This window comes from Pterocles gutturalis, unplaced genomic scaffold (assembly GCF_000699245.1).
Source record: "Pterocles gutturalis isolate BGI_N339 unplaced genomic scaffold, ASM69924v1 scaffold9905, whole genome shotgun sequence".
Classification (NCBI taxonomy): domain Eukaryota; kingdom Metazoa; phylum Chordata; class Aves; order Pterocliformes; family Pteroclidae; genus Pterocles; species Pterocles gutturalis.
The window spans coordinates 1-19875 of record NW_010138227.1 but is presented as its reverse complement, the minus strand read 5'-3'; the positions used below and the strand labels follow the sequence as shown (position 1 = coordinate 19875).

The following is a 19875-nucleotide window of genomic DNA, read 5'->3' as shown; positions in this document are numbered from 1 at the left end:
ATTTCTGTAACTTCATGATGAGAACAAGTAGTAGAACAATAAGGACCCATGCTGGAGCAGTCTGTTCCTGAAGGACGGCACCCCATGGAAGGGACCCACACTGGAGCAGTTTGTGAAGAACTGCAGCCTGAGGGAAGGACTCACATTGGTGAAGTTCATGGAGGACTGTCTCCCGTGGGAAGGACCCCATGCTGGAGTAGGGGAAGAGTGTGAGGAACTCTCCCCCTAAGGAGGAAGAAGCAGCAGATACAACATGAGATGAACTGACTGCTACCCCTATTCCCCATCCACCTGGGGTGAAGAGGTAGAGAAGTCAGGAGGTAAGGAGGAAGAAGCAGCAGATACAACATGTGATGAACTGACCGCTACCCCCATTCCCCATCCACCTGTGCCGCTGGGGGGGAAGAGGTAGAGAAATCAGGAGGGGAGTTAAGCCCAGGAAGAATGGAGGGGTGGGAGAAAGATTTAAGATTTGGGTTTATTTCTCATTATCCTACTCTGATTTGATTGGTAATAAATTAAATTAATTTTTTCCCAAGTTGAGTCTGTTTTGCCAGTGACAGTAACTGGTGAAAGATTTCTCCCTGTCCTTATCTCGACCCACAAGCCTTTTGTTATATTTTCTCTCCTCTGTTCAGTTGAGTAGGAGAAGTGATAGAGCAGCTTGGTGGGCACCTAACATCCAGCCAGGGTCAACCCACCACAATATATAATGCCTGTTAATTTCAGTGGAACTAGATATTCCCTCATGGTCTTGTCACTTCGCAAAATCATGCTTCTTTGTGATTGTATATATGCTTATATTAACTGAAAAACAAGCTGATAAAATGGATACAACACTGTGTCAGTTTATTGCACACTGTTGTCATTCCATAACATGCAAGGCTATGCTGTCAAATGACTAACAATGATTTATGAAAAAGGACCACAGAATGTGAAGGTTGGGACTGAGAATGAGGAGCAAACAAATATTGGGCTGAAATTTGAGATCTGAGTCTACGCAGGCACAGGAGGGGGTTTTTTTTGAACCAAAGTATGGATGGCACAGCTTCTGAGATACATGGTAGGGGCAGGAAGGTGAGAATTGTTGGAGACATTTTTAGCAGCTTAGCTGTTTGCTTCAGATCTGATGCTAAAATTCCTTGCTAAAAATAGTTCGCAAAGGAACTTTGTGGCAAGTCAATAATAGACTTATACACTTTGCAGAGAATTCTGTCTAGCCTACTTCTGTCGGAAAAGGTTACATGAAAAAGTGCACGGCAAAATAAAATCCTGTTCAGATATGTGGGGCTGGGGAAGTTAACCCTTAAGATTAAAAAAAATCAAAAGCTTCTCATATCATTCTGTGAAGAAGCATCAGGGTCAAACTGGAAGAAAATAATTACATGCATTTTTAAAGAAGTGCAATTTGAGATGTGACTGAGTAGTTTAGTGATGGGATCATTTTAAATGTAGCTTGCTGAACCAGATCAGCCTGCTGGACCTAATTCTTAAATCTCTCTCTCTCTTAATTTCTGCCTTAAATATCAGGTGATGTGTAGAATAAAATGGAATGGAATGGAATGGAATGGAATGGAATGGAATGGAATGGAATAGAATAGGAGTGACAGAATTCTTCAGCTGTGCCCTTGGAAAGTCATGTTAAACTTGCAAATAAAAATCTTGTGTCTTTTATGAGATTTTCAGCACTGTATCCATTGCTTTGGAACCTGAATTTTTTTTTTCCTGATCCATATTTCATTCTTACTATCTCAAAAAAAAAAACTCTGGAATTGTTTCCCAGTTGAAGTGTCTGAGTAATTTCTCATTTTAAAAATACCAGGTGCAGATTAGTGGCAGTGTCTGGAGACTACAGCAATATGATTCATTTTCCAGTCACAGTGCTGCTAGACCAGATCTCTCTATCCTTACATACACAAGCATGAAACTATTCAGATGATCATGGCTTGCTTTCCTGCATAATCAGGTTTGTTGTTGCCAACATACAATGCTGTGACCTTAGCCTTGACCTGTAGCATGTTCACAAAGGATCACTTATTGCAAATTAAAATTGCAAAGTGTTGCAACTAATTCTTCAAAGCGAACAGCACATGGCCTATTAGAAACCTTTCCTGTATTGCAAACCCTGCTGCAGCATTCAGAGGATAACTGTGTATCGGCATTTAAGTATGAGCACTGTCAAAGTTGCTAGTAAAATTACAATCTGTCTAATATTGTTTCCAGCATTAGCAGGAGAAAATATAAATGAGCAAGTCAGCTGCTATGCCTTAGCGATGTCTGAGGAAAGAATTAAGTTGCCTGCATTCCCAGAAGTACTCCCAGTGGTAATCCAATGAAGTCCACACGATCTATTCGTTTGTGATGCAATGCTCATTTCTACTCTGTCTTTTTCTCTACTCCCACTCCGAAAGTTTTTCTGTTTATTAGGCAATCTGGAGCAATGTGCTGATCTTTTTTTAATGTGTTGGAGTGTATGGCTAGAGTAAAACTTTCTGTCAGGTTGGAAAATCAATTTTACAAGAACCTGAAGTATTTTACCAGAGGATCAGGACTATGTAGTTGTTATCACTGACTGTAATATTTCAAGTAATTTTCACAATCTGTGATACAGCTAACAAGTAACTTGTGCCAAGGCAGCACAGTTAGATTTTTTAGCTTTAAAATATTCATTAGGGCAGTATATTTGTGAATGATGTATGAAGCTAATAACAAATTCAAGGTTAAGAACAGTCTGGCTTCTCTGAAGGAGGGGAGAGAAACCCAGCTCTGCAAGAAGCAGTGAAATTGTATTAGTTTTTTTGGTTTAGCGTACCAGTAAGGAATATTCTGATTTAACAGGTTTTTCACTTAGAAAAATAGACAGGATAAACCAGTTTTGTAAGGAAAAATAACGTGGCCTTTGGAGAGAGAGAATGCCCTTCCCAGAAGGGCCAGAAGACTGCCCTGTGCTTACCTTCTGTTTTCTGTGAAGGTGAAGGAGTAGCTGCTGTGTTTTCTCATGCGGTTTTCAGTGTTCAGCTGCAGATGCAGTGTGTTCTCTGTCCAGTACATCAGCTGCATCACTGCATTTACCCATCTCAAATACACGGGGCCATATGGATCTTCTGACTTTCACCCATTTCTGTTTATCCCTATAGTAGCTTCAAGCAACCAAGAAATACTCAGGCCTTGCAAGTACTGGTGAATCGTATCTCTTCAATTTGTGCAAGCACAAGCCAACAGAAATACTGTTTTGTCTGTCTTTACTTTGCTTAATGGGACAACACTGTGCCTACCCAGCCACTTTGAAAAATTGACAAATCAACCAAAAATTAAGTTTAAAAAGGAAGTCTCTAAGTTCGTTGTTAAAGGAACAGTATTCATTTTCATTACCTTGATAATATTTATAACTTTGTAAGTCTGGGAATTGGTGGCATATGGGGAAGGTATTACAGTAATTCAGGTAATGGTTTTATACTGCATTTAGGTTTTAAGTTTTTTTCCCAAACACAAATTCTTCAATAATTCTTTTTTTGTCAAGGAAAAAATGTAATCTGAAGACAACATAATAGGTCTGCTTTTGTCTCAGTATCACTGGTGATATGAACCAACTGGACTGAAATTAACAGAGTCGCACAATTATTTCTTTAGTTACTGGAATCATTGTGATGCTATTGACTTTAAAAAGAACATACACACATACTCAAAGGGAAAATTTAGCACAGATTTAATTAGAGCACTGTTTTGAGGTCAAAATTTGGTTTGAGGATAAACTTGGATTAAGGTACCTGATATTTTTTCCAAACAAATGTGGAGTGATATACATTGCAAAAGAAAGGGGATTTTCATATGATGAAGAATTCATGCCATCTGAACTATAAATGACTGGTTTATTAATGACTATTTTAAAATAGTCTGATTAAAAATACCTAGTGAATAAAAACAGGAAAACAAAATTATTTCACTGAATTTCTGTAGGGAGCACAATATACTCAAGCAACTCTAAATTAGAATGTACTACTTTGTCATTTTTATAATATATGAAAATGTCGTTTCACAGGGACAGGCAAAGATGATGAAGGATGGAAAGGTTTTTAGAGTTATTCAAGAAAACTGCTGGGATCCAGAAGTACGGATTAAAGACATGGATCTATCAGGTACCTCCATAAAGGAATTGAAATCATTGTGTCTCATTTAGAATAACAGCAACTTCTCCATTAGTGCGTCTGAAAGCGCTCAATCACAATAGGAAAATTAAAAGGTTTAGCATACTGATTCATTACATGAGTTGAAAGTCAGTGAAAACTGATGCACTTTATACTCAAACTCAAATGGGACATGTTCCCATAACTTTTGCATTTTCAGTAGCAATTTATTCCCCACATGGGCTCACCAATTTTGGTGGGATTGTTAAGGCACTAAAGAACTAGTTGATGTAAGTAAGGATGACTGAGTCTGGGCTTGAAAAGGCAATGTACATTCCAGGTATTGAAGTGATCTGCGTAAAAGAGGAATCCCTTTCATTTTTGTTCCAAGTGTTAAAAATATTCTGTTTACTCATAGGTTTTCTTTGTATTTTTGTTTCCTTTTCTAATATTTTTTCTGTTTAGTTGTTGCAACTTCATTCTGTACGTTTGCTAGAGGACTCTGAGCCTAGAGAACTGGTACGATTTCTTTCTCAGAAAAGAGAAGTTTCCTGATTTAGAAAGAAACTTAAGTAGATGCAAATTTTGCAAATTTATTTTCCATCAAGTTACTCACATGCCACTAAATAAGGTTTGTAAGATGGAAGACTGAGGATGAGCAAAGGAACTTTTAGTCTGATCAGTTATTTTTGTTAGTTCTTCTTAACACTGTAATTCCAAATTACTTTTGTGAGAGAAATATTGTGTTACTAAAGATTATTTTTTCTTAGACTGAGGTCTCAATAATTCACTACATCAGTTTCTCAGAGACACAACTTGAATATCTTCTCCAACTTTTCATAAGGAATAAACATCTGAATTACTTAAAAGAGCAGATATTTTATAAGTAGCATCCTTATGATTATTATTTTCCTCTCTCATGGGGTAGAATGTTAGGAGATACTTTTGGGTCATTCTCCCTATGGAGGTTTACTGCAACACATAACAGGCCAATTTAGGAACTCAAAGAGCTGGTGGGCAATTTATGTAAACACAAATAATTCTCAACTACCTCATTTTCACCCTGGAGAAGCAGTATTTCAAACTCCAACCATTAGACATTTCATGGGAATGCTAGAATGTCTTTGCAGCCTCTATGAAATATGCTGCTTTGACTAGACCATAATAATTCCCTGAGTTAGGTCAGGGATTTGGGGGATTACCACATCATTCAACCACAGTCAGGATCATAAATGGCCTTTGGGCATCTTTCAGATATTTCCCTCAACACTAATGGCAAGTTTCTACAAAACAGGTCTGCCCCGCCTATTTGCTGTAGACAAAGGGAAAACAGAGAAACAATTTTTTTCAAATTTTTGCAACAGCTCTCCAGAAGAGAAAATGTATCATAAAGCAAACATCACAATACTTGTCCACAAACTAAACAGTGCTCACTTGGTTAAAAAAAATAAAAATCTAAAAACTGTGTGTTGCAGCACCATCTGGTGACTTGTGCCATAAAAATGTCCCCTTTTATTACAGCACCCCAGAGATACAGGCATCAGCCAATTAAGTGTAAAAAAAAGGTCTTAGGGTTTTTCATTCTTAGTGTTCTTCTAATGATAAAGACTATAGGCCACATTTACTCTTTTTCGGTTTACAAAGCTGTAGCTGCTTAGTTCAAAGACTGTTTTCCGTCACACAGGCTGAGATATAGACTTTACTCAAAAATTTAACCTCCAAACATAGCATAAGTTTGGAACAAAGACACAAGGAGTCTCCCAGCTGAACAAAGCTAGTATCGGTCACTGTAAAGTATTATTAACTGGGAGAGATAACTTACAGCTTGGTTGCTAAATGGCTTTGCGCAATGCCCGAGAAATCATCTTGCCATTGATAAGAAATGGTAGCCAATGTACCAAAGGGACTAAATTCATCCTCACAATCATGTCCTAGGTCTATTTGGTATACAAACCTGTGTCTTGATCCAGTCAATAAAACAAGCTATCAAGGTAATTCAATAAAACAAGCTGTAAAGGCAATTAACATCACAGTTCTGTGACAAAAATAGTCAGAATTTTGTTGGAGAAAATCTTTCAGTTAATCCTAACTGGCTTTTCTTATTATTTTCTTCTGTAAAACCTGATGAGGGTATAAAGTAGAGAGTTTTCTGTGCTGATTCTTCTTCCTGAGGTTAGTGTCTAGGAATGTTCAGCTTGGAAATCTACCTTTAAGGTTTAAGTTAAATTTGCTCAGAAGTGTGAAAATGGATTGAAAGCAGATACAATGCTTATTGTGGAAAACATGGTAAATGTAAATGTTCTCAAACATACTAATCAAGTGTCCAGTAGCATATTGGTGGATAATACAATTTAGGCTGTACTTTGGGTATATAAGTAATTTTGTAGAGCTAAGCCTTAACCACAAACCATTGCTGCTGTACATAATGTTAATCAGATCTTGTAAGACAGATGCACAAAGTTATGGTGTAGATTTGTGTTTGAACAGAAACCAAAAAACATAGGCTTAATTCTCTTTATTGTTAACATCAAAGTTATTTCTAAAACCAGACAGAATTTCTTATACTTTTAACCTCAGTAGTCCAGACACAGGATGAATGAAACCTAACACAATAGAGCTTTGGGGAACACATTGTTTAACAACTGTTATGTTAACAATTGTTTAACAACAACATTGTTCATATAACATTGTAATCTAGTATGATTATGAAAGTGTTATTTTTCTTTCTACTTAGCAAAAATATTCCAATTTTAATAAACTGATACACTACAAGATTTATTACCATGATCCTCAATTTGCAAAAAAAAAAAAAATATTCTATCCATGTCACTGTTAAATCAGTTTTTCTTACCATTGAAGTTTTTGCCTTCTACCTTTCAAACCAAAGTGTTTTCTTATTTTTAACATTTTACCAAAAAAAAAGGAAACACTAATAACTGCTCTTTCTTATTCAGGAGTCACAGTCCAAGTCCTTTCCACGGTCCCTGTAATGTTCAGCTACTGGGTAGGTTTCTACTATTTTCCTATTATATTCCTTCCTGTATTTTGTAATTCATATGTTATGAAATTTTAAAAAAATAAATCCATCCTCCTATAAATTAGGTGATTGAAGTATTTACTAGAGCACTGAAATAAGAGGGGAATTGTACTGCTGTGAAAAACAAGACTAAAAAGTAGCCCAGGTATCAGAAGAGCCAACAGGGTGTCCTGGCAAAGCTCCGCACTGCAGTACACCCAGTAAGAAAGAACAAGACAACAGAATTTCCTCTAGGGACCGTATGGGGGTAGCTGGAAACAGGGAGAGAGAATTTATACAGCATGAATCCACGGTTAGCAGGTAGATGTATATGTACAGATTCCATGAAAGCTAGACATCAGTCAGTATTTTCTCATGAAAAAAAAGAAGTAAGAGATATATTCATGGTCTTGTCCCACTTTCTTTTAAATGTGGCATGGGACTCAGTGACCTAGAATGCTTTGAATCTTAAAATTCAGTAGCAAATTTAAATTAATATGATCCCTGCATTAATACGTTTTCTTGTTCACATCAAGGAAATAAAAACAGTCTGAGAAGATAAATCGTAGCAAAAGGCTGTTCTAAATACATCCTCAATTTGACTATTTAGCTATGTGTACAAGTTGAGTTGCTACATGTAAACAGATATGCTACATTAAAAGTCATTGTGTTAAGCCCACATATAAGTAGTACCACTGATCTTCAGAATTTCTTGTTGGGTGAGATATCTTTAAATTTTATTCTGGTATTTATGGGAATATTTTCCATTAAATATGTATTGGGGGGGGGGGGAAATGGGAAACTAATTGTATGGATATTGCAATTCACTTGTTAGAATTATGACTGTTATCTCCTTCTAAATGTTAGAGAGGTTTGTTCAGGTTTTCTCTGTAGAATTCTAATGCTCCAGCATCTCACATTTCTTATTTTTATCTCTTCAGCTCCACTAATAGGAGAGTAAATATTCGTTGCTATGTTTAAAAATTACATGCTGAGGTTTTGCATTGGGATAACAAAAACAGAGGACTGGTTTACACAAAAGACCGGATACTTAAGTGTATCAACAACTTGGGATTTATTACACTCATCTTGAGCAGTAAAGGCAAGATCAGTTCAGAAAATATTCAAGACAAGAAGCAGAACTGCAACCAGAGGTTTTAAAGCAAGGCAGGATTTAGCCCTGCTGCTTTCCAGCCATTCAGAACTGTAAAGTAAATTTTAGGTTCAAACCCTGTCTCTGAATTGTTTTCAGTGACATTTATCCAATATCTTCCAAAGGTGATAACATTTGAGAACTATATTTTAATGTACTATTCTGCTTAATATCTTATCAGGCCAAACCTCAGGATACTTTAGATCTAGCCCAAATATTAAATAATGACTTAGCTGCTACAGTAAAAAAGTACCCCAAGAGGTTTATTGGCTTGGGTACATTACCTTTGCAAGCTCCAGACCTGGCTGTGAAGGAAATGCATCGCTGCGTGAATGAACTTGGATTTCCTGGAGTACAAATAGGAACTCATGTCAATGAATGGGACCTGAATGCACCAGAACTGTATGGTATTTATGCTGTGAGTTAATGTTTCTTTCCTTATTTTGGGGAATTCTGTAAAATGGAATTCTGTCTAAAAATACCTTGGGACATATTCAGTCATCAACCAAATTTATAGATATGTTTAAACAATTGACCCTTCTAATCTGCTTAGTGATCAAAGAGATTCAGCTTTAATTATATATGATAATTCATTACAGGATCTAATAATAATACAATATAAAACATTCTAAACCATACTTCATAATAAAAACAAAAAATATTTTTATGATATGAGTTCTCACTGTAGAATTGGCTTCTTGATTTGTGAGTATAATTGCAGTATGAAATAAAGCATTTATGCACTGTTTGCTTTTGGGTTCAAGTTACTGTATCCAGTCCTCTAGATGTAATTGATAAAATTCCCTGAGATCTTCAGAGGTACCTATAGAGCCAAAGTACCATACAGAATTATGCAAAATTCCAGTCCCAAACTGGATGTATTGATTATAATTGAATTGATAGATTGCATTTCTTAAATAGCCTGAGGTCCAGATGAGCATGGTCATTTGTCTAAATTATGGGGTTTAATCAATGTACATTCTGTATCTGTTTCACAGGTTATTATAGCTGTCAGCTTGAAATTGACCCATAGGGGTTATTTTTCAGAATGCTCAATTTATTCAAGAATCCTGTTAGTGCAGCATCTGGACTATTTGTTTTTATGGTCATATACAGTCAGTCAATCAACCTCCCCTCTTGGAGATGCACACATTCACAGAATCACAGCATGGCTGAGGTTGGAAGGGACCTCTAGAGGTCATCTGGTCCAACACCCCTGCTCAAGCAGAGCCACCTAGAGCCAGACACCCAGAAACATGCCCAGATGGTTTTTTAATGTATCCAAGGGTGGAGACTCCACAGCCTCTCTGGGCAACCTCTGCCAGTACTCAGTCACCTCTGCAGTAAAAAAGTGTTTCCTGATGTTCAGAGGGAACCTCCTGTTTTCCAGTCTGTGCCCATTGCCTCTGGTCCTGTCAGAGGGCACCACAGAAAGGTGCCTGGCTCCATCTTTACACCCTCCCTTCAGGTATTCATATATATATAATAAGATCCCCCTGAACCTTCTCTTCTTGAGCATTTCCTTATAGGAGAGATGCTCCAGTTCCTTCTTCATCTTTGGACTCTCTCCAGTAGCTCCATTTCTCTCTTATACTAGGATCCCTCTCTTGTACTGGGATCTTTCTCTTATACTGTACATTCTTCAGCTTATGTTTAACACATGTAGGAAGTAACCTCTATCACTTTTAGAAACATCCTGGGATAATAAAGGTTGTGAAATGAAGCCATATTTGATAATTAACTCCATCAATCTACCAAGCCAGTTATTGAATTGCTATTTTTAGTTTACATATGTAGATGGCAATTACTCCCTACAATCCAAAAGTTGCAGCTTTATTTATACATGTATGGGTAAATAAACCCAAATTTTTCAAATGTGTGATAATCTCCTTAGCAACAAGAGAAGGTCCAGAAATACATCTGACAAAATGAAGCTGTTAAATTCTAGTTAAGCATATGAATGACTGCTTAAATTTAAGCACATAGTTATATTCTGCAGTCAGAGTCAGCATCCTATATTGTTCTTCTGTGTTCCTTTCCAAAGATGTCACTAGTTTTGGACAAATTAATACACTTGAGTGGAGAAGGGTTATTGGTCAGAATACAGCTATATTTTGAACTCTTAGGATGGATTAGGAATAGTTCTAACTTCTTTTTAAGACAGGCAGAGGGCCAAAGGGGACAAGTGTAGAGCAACAGCAATGAAAACTCCTGAATGTAGCTGAAACAATTCTGCAAAACTATCCTAAAATGGTTCTATAAAACATTATGAGAGTCATCCTCGTGTGTGTAATGAAACCAAAAGTATGCTAATTTGAAACAAGCTTTATACTGCTAGATGGCTGACAAAAACTGCTAAAAAAACTTTTTTGTACCACGTTAATCTGAGGAACACTTGGTTTATGAAAAATATACTCTCATCAGTGTTTCCAATCCTGTACTCTCAAAAAGAAACTGAGTGTGGACTTCAAGGATATGGCCCAGAGGAGTAAATATAACCAACTACTGCTTATAGCTCTTATCTCTGGGCCAGTTTTCATTGCTAGTACTAATGCTTAGTACAGTTTTGTAGGTAATCTTTAAAGCACGGCTAAGAACTAAGATGCATTTTGGTATGATTACTCAAGATTTAGATTTTTTCTTTTTGCTGCAGGCTGCTGAACAATTAAATTGCTGTCTCTTTGTGCATCCCTGGGACATGCAGACAGATGGACGGATGTCCAAATACTGGTTTCCCTGGCTAATAGGTGAGTGTATAATTACTTTGTTTAATCTAAATTTATGAACTGTCACTGGATTATGCCCAGGAGATTGTTGCAAAGGTACTAGTACAGAGAAAAAAAGAGAGAGAGATGTTAGTTCTAAACTGTAGGAACTGGCACCATGGCACAACTAAACCCCAGATTTGTGCTGGAATATCCACGAACATAACTGTCTCACTTTACACACAAAAGAAGCAGAGGTGAGAAGAGAACCTGGCATATTCCAGATTGCCTTTGAACTAGGATAACTGGGCAATCAGCTGTACTGTGCAGTTCAGGATTGTGCTAAGTTGACCCTCGCTGGATGCCAGGTGCCCACCAAAGCCACTCTGTCACACCCGTCCTTCGCTGAACAGGGGAGAGAAAATATAACGAAAGGCTCACAGGTTGAGATAAGGACAGAGAGATCATTCAGCTGTTACCATCACTGGCAAAACAGATGTGACTTGAGGAAAAAATAATCTATTACCAATCAAATCAGAGTAGGATAATGAGAAATAAAACCAAATCCACCTGCTCTGGCATGGGGTCCCCCATGGGATGCAGGTGGATCTCTGCTCCACCGTGGACCTCCATGGGCTGCAGGGGGATAACCTGCCTCACCATGGTCTTTACCACAGGCTGCAGGAAAAACCTCTGCTCTGGAACCTGGAGCACCTCCTCCCCCTCCTTCTTCACTGACCTTGGTGTCTGCAGAGTTCTCTCCCTCATTCTCACTCCTCTCTCCAGCTGCAGTTGCTGTTGCACAATAACTTTTTCCCCTTCTGAACTACGTTATCCCAGGGGCACTGCCACCGTCACTGATGGGGCGCGGGGGGGTTCTGCCCTGGAGCCCGCTGGCATTGGCTCTATCGGGCACAGGGGAAGCTTCTAGCAGCTTCTCACAGAAGCCACCCCTGTAGCTCCCTCCGCTACCAAAACCTTGACACGCAAACCCAATATGACATACCTAATCTGCCTGTCAGCTGTCCTAGTGGTGTAGGATAAAAACTGGGCTTAGAATTCAGAAGATCTTAGCTTCCAGTCCTCTGTCCTCCCTTCAGTTAATTAATGTTCAATTCCATGTTTCTCTAATAGAAATAATGTGTAACCTTTGACAGGTGCTCTGTAACTGTTATTTTTTCAGTAGGTTCAAGCCTAATTTAAGAAAATGAAGATAACATTGAAAACTCAAGCACAAAAATAAAAAATAAAACTCTCATACAATAAAGCTTTTTTTGTTTTAGGCATGCCAGCAGAATCAACCATAGCCATTTGCTCCATGATTATGGGTGGAATTTTTGAAAAATTTCCTAAACTGAAAGTTTGCTTCGCACACGGAGGTAGGTAATAAGCCATGTGAAATACCTGTTCTTTAGTTGAGCATGGTACAATGTTATTTTCTGGTATGCCAGCTAATAGGGTTACCACTTTAAAGCTGCCACCAGCTGAGTGCTATTACCCCAAAGCAGATATCTGCCAGATCTGCTGCTTGTATGAACCCTCTCTAGCCTGCTTCAGCCAGTGTTTGAATTGTTACAACACTGTTTAAGGGAAACAAGGAGACAGGAGATGAGTAAGGGAAATGGAAAAGGAAGCAGCAGGAGGAATTTGGGCATCACAGTAGTGAATAAATGTGGAAAACAGAGAAAGAAACTAATGAAGGGGAAGGAGTAAAAAATTTCTGGTGCACACCACCTTTCTAAATAGCTGACAGTAAAACTTATGGGTCTCTGTTGATAATGTGGTTTTTTTTCCTCCTGCATATTTTCAGCTTCTGTTACTAAAATCTTCTTCTTTCAGGTGGAGCTTTTCCATACACAGTGGGACGAATCTCCCATGGATTCAACATGCGCCCTGATTTGTGTGCAGTGGATAATAAGGTGGATCCAAGAAAATACCTTGGTTCATTTTACACAGACTCTCTTGTCCATGATCGTGGTGCACTAAGGCTGCTAACAAGTGTAATAGGAGAGGTGAGTTTTAATGCTTCCAGAAGCAGGTGAGTCATTCTTTATTTAATTCTCTATGAAACGGCAAAACGAGAAGAGAAGAAGAAAGCAGGAAGAAGACAACATATTCACCCAGTAAAATCAGAACCTGAGCTATTATAAACTGACAGGCTTCTGCCATGTTGATAATGTTTTTCCTATATAGGGTTATCGAAATGGTGGTTTTAATCCAGAAAATCATGCGCTGTGGACCTTAGTTTAGTGAGGCTAGTTCCTCGTGTAAGGTTGTTCAGGATGAGTGTGCAAGCAAAGACTGCTTCATTTGGAGCCTTGTTTTCAAGTGGCTTACTTTTCAAATTGAGGTGTATATTTCAAGAAATCAAACTGTATTTCCACTTGTGAAGTTATAGGCAGAAAAAAGTCTGTAATAATGAAAGTTTTTGTGAGGATCCTAGAGAGCATGTTAAACATCATGGGCTTGCAAAAATATTTTAATTGGTAGAGGAGAGAGGAAAGAAATCTTTGTTAGTTTAGCAACCTGTTTAAATCAGGTACAGCATGAAAAAAAACAGAAAAATCCAAAACAATCAAATAATTCCTTCCCATTAATAAATGCTCGGGATCGGGTGAAGATGGCATCACTCATACCAACTTCCACTGGATCACTGCAAATCAACAAGAGACCTGTATTTGTGTCTTGATCTCTGGACTTCATGCAGTTTCTGCAGCTAGCAGGCAGATATGTACCAGCTGTCAAAAAGAGAAATTCTCTCAGTCACTCTGACAGTGACTTTCTTGTCTCAGGGGCTGTATTCCTGTTTCCTGTACGTTAGTTTCTAGGGTCATGTAGTACTTTCTTAGGTATGGGGCTGCTGCTGTCATCAGGGTCTCTTGTATGACTGAAGTTCACAAACACAGCTAAGCCAAATGCTTTCTTTATCTCTACAGAAGAGATGCTGTTGACTTCCCATTTTCATCTCCAACAGTCTGAACAGGTTACTGCAATAAATCTGTACTAGAACTGGTACAGAAGTGACGTGCCTAGGCCAGCCAAAAATAATAATGCAGAAGAAACTATTGCTTTTCATTATCTTGGTACTCTTAGGTAACTTAGGTTTAGGGCTGAGACCCAAACTGGCCAATGGTCTACTCCATATCATGCATGTCGTGCCCAGTATATAGATGAGGGTCTGTCTGGGTCAGTCTCTCTTGCTCCAGGTCTCTTGCTCTGGGTTGTCTCCCTCTGGGTCATTTGGTAAATTTGCCAGGGTCAAAATTACAACAGTCCTTTTTGGCACCCAATGTGGAGCTTGAGCGGTTGAGATAAGGTCAGACTTGGACAAAGTGTATTAAAACAAACATCCGATAAGCATTCATTATGTTTCCTAACCAAAAAGGACTGTCATCGTTTTGACCCTGGCTGGCAGACACCGGAACAATTGATCAACCACCCTCTCCTGTCCCAGGGACAGAGAAGAGAATTAAAGGAGTGAAGGGAAAAAGAGACTTGTGGGTTGAGATAAGAACGAGGGTCTCGTGGATCTCAATCCTAAACCTAAGGTCGAATCCTAGGCTAGTAATCGGGGTTGTGCTCCCTTCCCAGCTTCTCCTGCCCCTGCAGACACTGGCACAGCAGAGAAGCTGAAAAGGTCCTGACTGCCCTGGCAGCAACTATAACCATCAGTATGTGATCAGCCTTTTTCTCAGCACAAATCCAAACACAGCCTCTTACCAGCTACTGTGAAGAAAGGTAACTCTGTCTCAGCTGAAACCAGGACAGGGATGAAGTTTTAGGCACCAGATGGGTTACTACAAAAATACTAGGACTCCAGCCCAGTATTTATGTTAATTTCTGTTACCAGCCTCTAAATAGTAAATATATCATGGTCAACAGTCCAGGATGTTTTCCTGTGCATTACCTTTTGAATCTAACTGTAGTTTATAGTAATCAAATGGCTTTAAGTAGTTTTTACAACAGATTTAAAAATTTTACCGGATGTGATATGCACTTCCATTTTACAAGATACCCAAAGGCTTATAGAGTAACAGTTCAGGAATTGCCTTCTACTTTTCTGAGAAGTCTCCCCAGACCTAGACCTTGTTCATTCTAAGTATATTATTGTTCTGTGTGCAGTTATAGTATAGCAGGGATGAGTCTAGCTCTTGAATATTAAATTGCCATGTTTAGGTAGTCAGATCCCCTTTTTTATTGCCAAGGAGACAAGATTACTTGCTTGTTTCTATTTTTTTTTTTCTTTCTATTTTAAAACATTGAGAGATATGTTTTGCCGTTGTTAGAAAGACCTTGGTAAACTAGAAGTGGTGTGACTCAGCATGGCTGAGACCCCCAGATTATTCTTTTCTGGGCTGATGCTGGTTTTAAGCTGAACTATAAATGTCAAGAGCAAAGCAGGAGAGAAAGTACAACAGGATGTTTAATCTATTGCTGACAACTTTTTTTTTTTTCTGTTTTAACTTGTATAGAATGCAAGTCTCATAGCAGTTCTGCTTTAGAGTAACACGTTAGCTTTGCATCTCGAGGCTACTCTAAGCTATGGCTCTTGTGAGAAAGCTGCTGTCTTTGCACCACACTTGAACTGTAACTTCTCTACCTTTCTTCCTAAGAGCAACACACAGACTCTGGCCCTTAATAGTCATTAGTGTTTGTAACTGAAATTTAGTTGTTTGAGGATGTTGTGGATTCTAATTCAACAATCTAAAAGTCACTCAGCGATAGCATCTCTGGTGTCTTGTTTATTTTGTCAACAGACATCTGAAATTTTCTTAATGCAATAAATATGACCAGTGTACTACATGGGATGTTGGTGTCATCTTTAATTTTCCTCTGAGTATTTTGAGCTCAAGCAATGTGACATCAGGTAGAACCACAGTGCTTAAAAGTCATGAGTCAGATCCCAAAAACCTAAATGCTTTTAATGCTCCAGAGAACTTAAAAAAAAAAAAAAAAAGGACATTTTCTTTGTCTTTTTCACAGCCTAAGGCATCTTATCCTTGGGGAAAAAAAAAAAAATCACATTTTCAAGCTTTACTTTATAACCATGAAAATTAGAAAGTTCACTCTCTTTTCCAATTAAAGTTGATATTCTTCCATAATACCATTCCAAGAATCAAATGCTTTAAAAAGTGCCTAATATCTCGGTGTTTTCAGTACAGTCATGTTGGCAGACTAACAAATATAGGATGAATAAATGTGGGCTAAAACCAATGTGATTTGGTCTTGAGGATGACACTGTAACTTTATAAGCTGCAGGTTTGAAATAGGACAGCTCTCTAGAGTACAGCTAAGAGCTGTGCAGGAAGGGCATCAGTGTGTGTGAAGATGTGCTTAGACATGGCTTCAGGTCCTTAGGGAACAGCCGTTACCTGGCATCGGAATGTAATGTGCTGGCTTTGAGGTTATGAACATTAAAATCCAGTGACAGCTGTTATGAGTCATGTACATTTAACTTCATCCCTTCTTAGTTTTGGGTGCAGGTTAATCGGAGCCTATCCCAGTTAAAGGAAGCAGAAGTATATATTTCTGAGAAAGAATTCTGTAAGACTGCAAAATTCCTGCAGTCTTTGCTCCACCCATGATGAGGTAGCACGAAGTGACTATAAATAAACACAAAATCCCTAATGATGCTGGCTATAAAAAGTGAAGATCTGGGTTGACAGGAGATTAAATGATTCAGTGAATCTCTGCAAAAACTTCCCCATGGTGATTCCTCAAGAGCCATCCCCCAAAGATAAAACATTCTGGTGAGAAGCTGGAGCTGAACTGGCTATAGCAGTCTGGCCTTTTTTTGAAATGTACCCTGATAGCTGAAAACAAGGTGAGATTAAAGGCAAATACAAATTTTCTCTAATATAAGAGGACAAATCCATGCTTGATGCTCTTTAAGATTCATTTTAAGATTCAGGTCCCTATTACCGTGGAAAAAGTTCTGTTGAGTAGAAGCGTCCACTGAGGTTAATCATTAGCCATATGTACCTTTCCAAAAGGAGAGATGCACTGATTAAGGTACCGAACTACAAGTCCTCTAGGGAAAACTGACTTTGCTGATATACTTTGGAATAATATAATAATACATCTATTATGCTAGGAGTATTATTTATCTGCAGAGATTTCACAGGACTTCTCTGAGGCTGGTTGCTAAATCTCCATTTTATAGATTGGTACAAAACCGAAGCCCAGAGTATAAATGAATAACCTAATGTGACTAGTAGCAGGGCAGTAATGCTGCTTCTAAATTTTTCTCATTAATTTACAGTTCTTGGTTTTACTGCTAATGAATAGATCATATGATTAGCTGTGAAACAGTTTAAATTAGAGGAAAATAAAAATAGAATTTAAATAATATATATATTATTCCAATGAGGGCACGGCATTTATTTCTGCTTTGGTATATAGGAGACATAAACAAGAATGTACAAACCCTCCTGGCTTACTTAACCTTGACTAATAAACAGCTGGGTGAATACTGGGTTTCCGTCTCCTTTACTTAGAAATCCATTTTTCTCTTATAAAGCTAGTGTGTTTGCTGTTTGGGGTGGGTGTTGTATATAGCATACATTTGGTGTTGATATCTGAAGGAAATGTCTTGATATCAGATTGAATATTATAAATAGAATAACGTATTTAGCTGCTTAAACTTACACACATACAAATATATTTTGTTTAATCTACACTCAGAACTTGATTTAGTAGGCAGAGGACTATAAAGTCTCCTATTCTAATCTTATGGCAAGAATTCTTCCGTAAATTAGAACACGACAATACAGAACAGAACAGTAGAACGTGCATCTTCTGTTTGTCGTGTAAGGTTCTGTATGGGTTCTTCCAGAGACTCTCGGGTGACACCTGCTGGACGTAAAAAAAAAAAAAAAAAAGGCATTTCAGTAACTGAGTTCAAATATAACATGTGCCCCAAATTCATGAGCTTGACTTCAAATTCATGAGATGTTTAAAAAAATATATTTTAATTAAAACTGTGGCTTTCAAATATTCATGTCTTCAGGAGATGAAGCTTAAAGGAAAATAGACTTTTGATAAAATCAAGAGAATTGTCAATAAGCACTCTCTAAGGTAGATAAAATAGGGAAATATTATTCCAGTTTGAAAATGAACCTATAGCAATGGGGAGCTACTGAGGATCTGCCTGTTTATTTTCATCTCTGATAACAGGAAGGATGCATACAGACTTCTATTGAATTTTCTTTTCACTGACTTGCTTTCAGAAACAAATTATATCATGTCACTCATATTCTCAGACATGTTTCAAACACACATCTAATATCCAATCCCAGTTAGACACGATGATGTCTTAAAAAAAAAATATAGGGTTCCAAAAAGATACAAAATTTTGTAAATGAGATTTTGGTTTTGTTGTCTGAAGCTGAATACTAATTAAATTAAATATTTTTTATTCAAGTTTTTGTAGTACTTCTACACTGTACCATGCTTTAAGTAGTATCACATTGCAACTACTACAGCTTTTAAAGTTATCACTCAAAAGATAACACTGATTGCTTTGTATTTTTATTACACATTTTTCTCACATATTTATAATTTTGTCTGTGTGTGTGTGTGTAGTCAGAAATTTCAAATTCAGGAATGCAAATCCAAGCACCTTTTCCGAGTTTGGTGGAGAACTTCCTGAAATTCTTAAATGTGTCAAAAACTCTCATAGTCATTTTGGACTGCACACCACAGTGCAGAGCATGCAATGAGCATGAAAAAGAACCCAAAAGTAAGTTGAGAAACAGAAAGAATTCTGTGTATCCTTGAGGTAGACACAGGGGAAGCTTCTAGCAGCTTCTCACATAAGCCACCCCTGTAGCTCCCCTGCTACCAAAACCTTGCCACGCAAACCCAGCACAGTCCTTTATTGGCTATTTAATTATGGCAACACTTAACCAAGATTAATCACCGCATTTTAAGCAAACTACTTGCAAAAGCAGCATGAGTAGTGCCACAGAACAAGAGATATGTTTATGTTACGTTTCAAACCAGCAAATCTGAGTAGGAAATTACCATTTGTGTCATATTCACTTGAGCAATGTACCCTCATTCCCATGGGCCTGGGATTTGCATTTTGAACTTTCTGTGTATCAGAATAAAACTATACCAAAGTTTAGTTACACACCACAAAAACGATCAATAACGTGTACTTTTTTTTTCAAACTTGAATTCACTTAATAAGCTCTTGAGTCATTGTTTTCAAGCTTTGTTATTTTCCTAATAAAAGTTGGAATACAAAGATTATCTTCATATTAATTTATGCAATTTATCAGTCCAATATATACATGTAATTTCCTGTGGTTTATTATAAATTCCAGAAACCACATGCAACTATATTGTTTAAGTTTACCACAAAATGTACAACATGTTTTTTATTACTAGGACAAAGTTATTTTGGGGACAGATTACCCTTTTCCACTGGGGGAACCGGAACCTGGAAAATTGATTGATTCAATGGAAGATTTTGACAATAAACTGAAGGTATGATCTTTATATTTGGGGGGGCTTTTTTTCCCTCCTTTTTAAGCCTCTGGTTTTGGAGCTGAGATAAAACACTGAAAAATCAGAGTAGTACAGATGTCTGCAAAGACTGAAGAGGCCTTTTAGTCTCTTTGCAGCAGTTCATTTCAAAGCACGAGTGAAAGCATTTGAGTAAATTATAAATTAAGCACACACAAACATATGTCTGTGTTTTGTTTTTACAGGATAAACTCAAGGCTGGAAATGCTCTGGAATTTTTGGGTCTTAGCAGAAAACAATTTGAATAATTACAAAGATACGAAAGAGACCAGACTTCAGAAATAACACAGAATCCTTAGGGATAGTTCTATTTGCATATCACAGAATCACAGAATGTTACAGATT

General features: G+C 37.7%; 1 protein-coding gene across 1 annotated transcript in view; it reads left to right on the top strand.

The window, feature by feature from the left end:
• The window catches only part of ACMSD (aminocarboxymuconate semialdehyde decarboxylase), a 23876-nt gene extending 4061 nt beyond the window's left edge, over positions 1-19815 (top strand). The window contains exons 3-10 of the mRNA XM_010082909.1: positions 4040-4136; positions 7079-7128; positions 8475-8711; positions 10947-11040; positions 12282-12377; positions 12838-13010; positions 19393-19491; positions 19716-19815. Of these exons, the coding sequence (XP_010081211.1) occupies positions 4040-4136; positions 7079-7128; positions 8475-8711; positions 10947-11040; positions 12282-12377; positions 12838-13010; positions 19393-19491; positions 19716-19778 (909 nt within the window). The 3' untranslated portion in view covers positions 19779-19815. The remainder of the gene's footprint in view (positions 1-4039; positions 4137-7078; positions 7129-8474; positions 8712-10946; positions 11041-12281; positions 12378-12837; positions 13011-19392; positions 19492-19715) is intronic.
• The last annotated feature ends 60 nt before the right edge of the window (positions 19816-19875 follow it).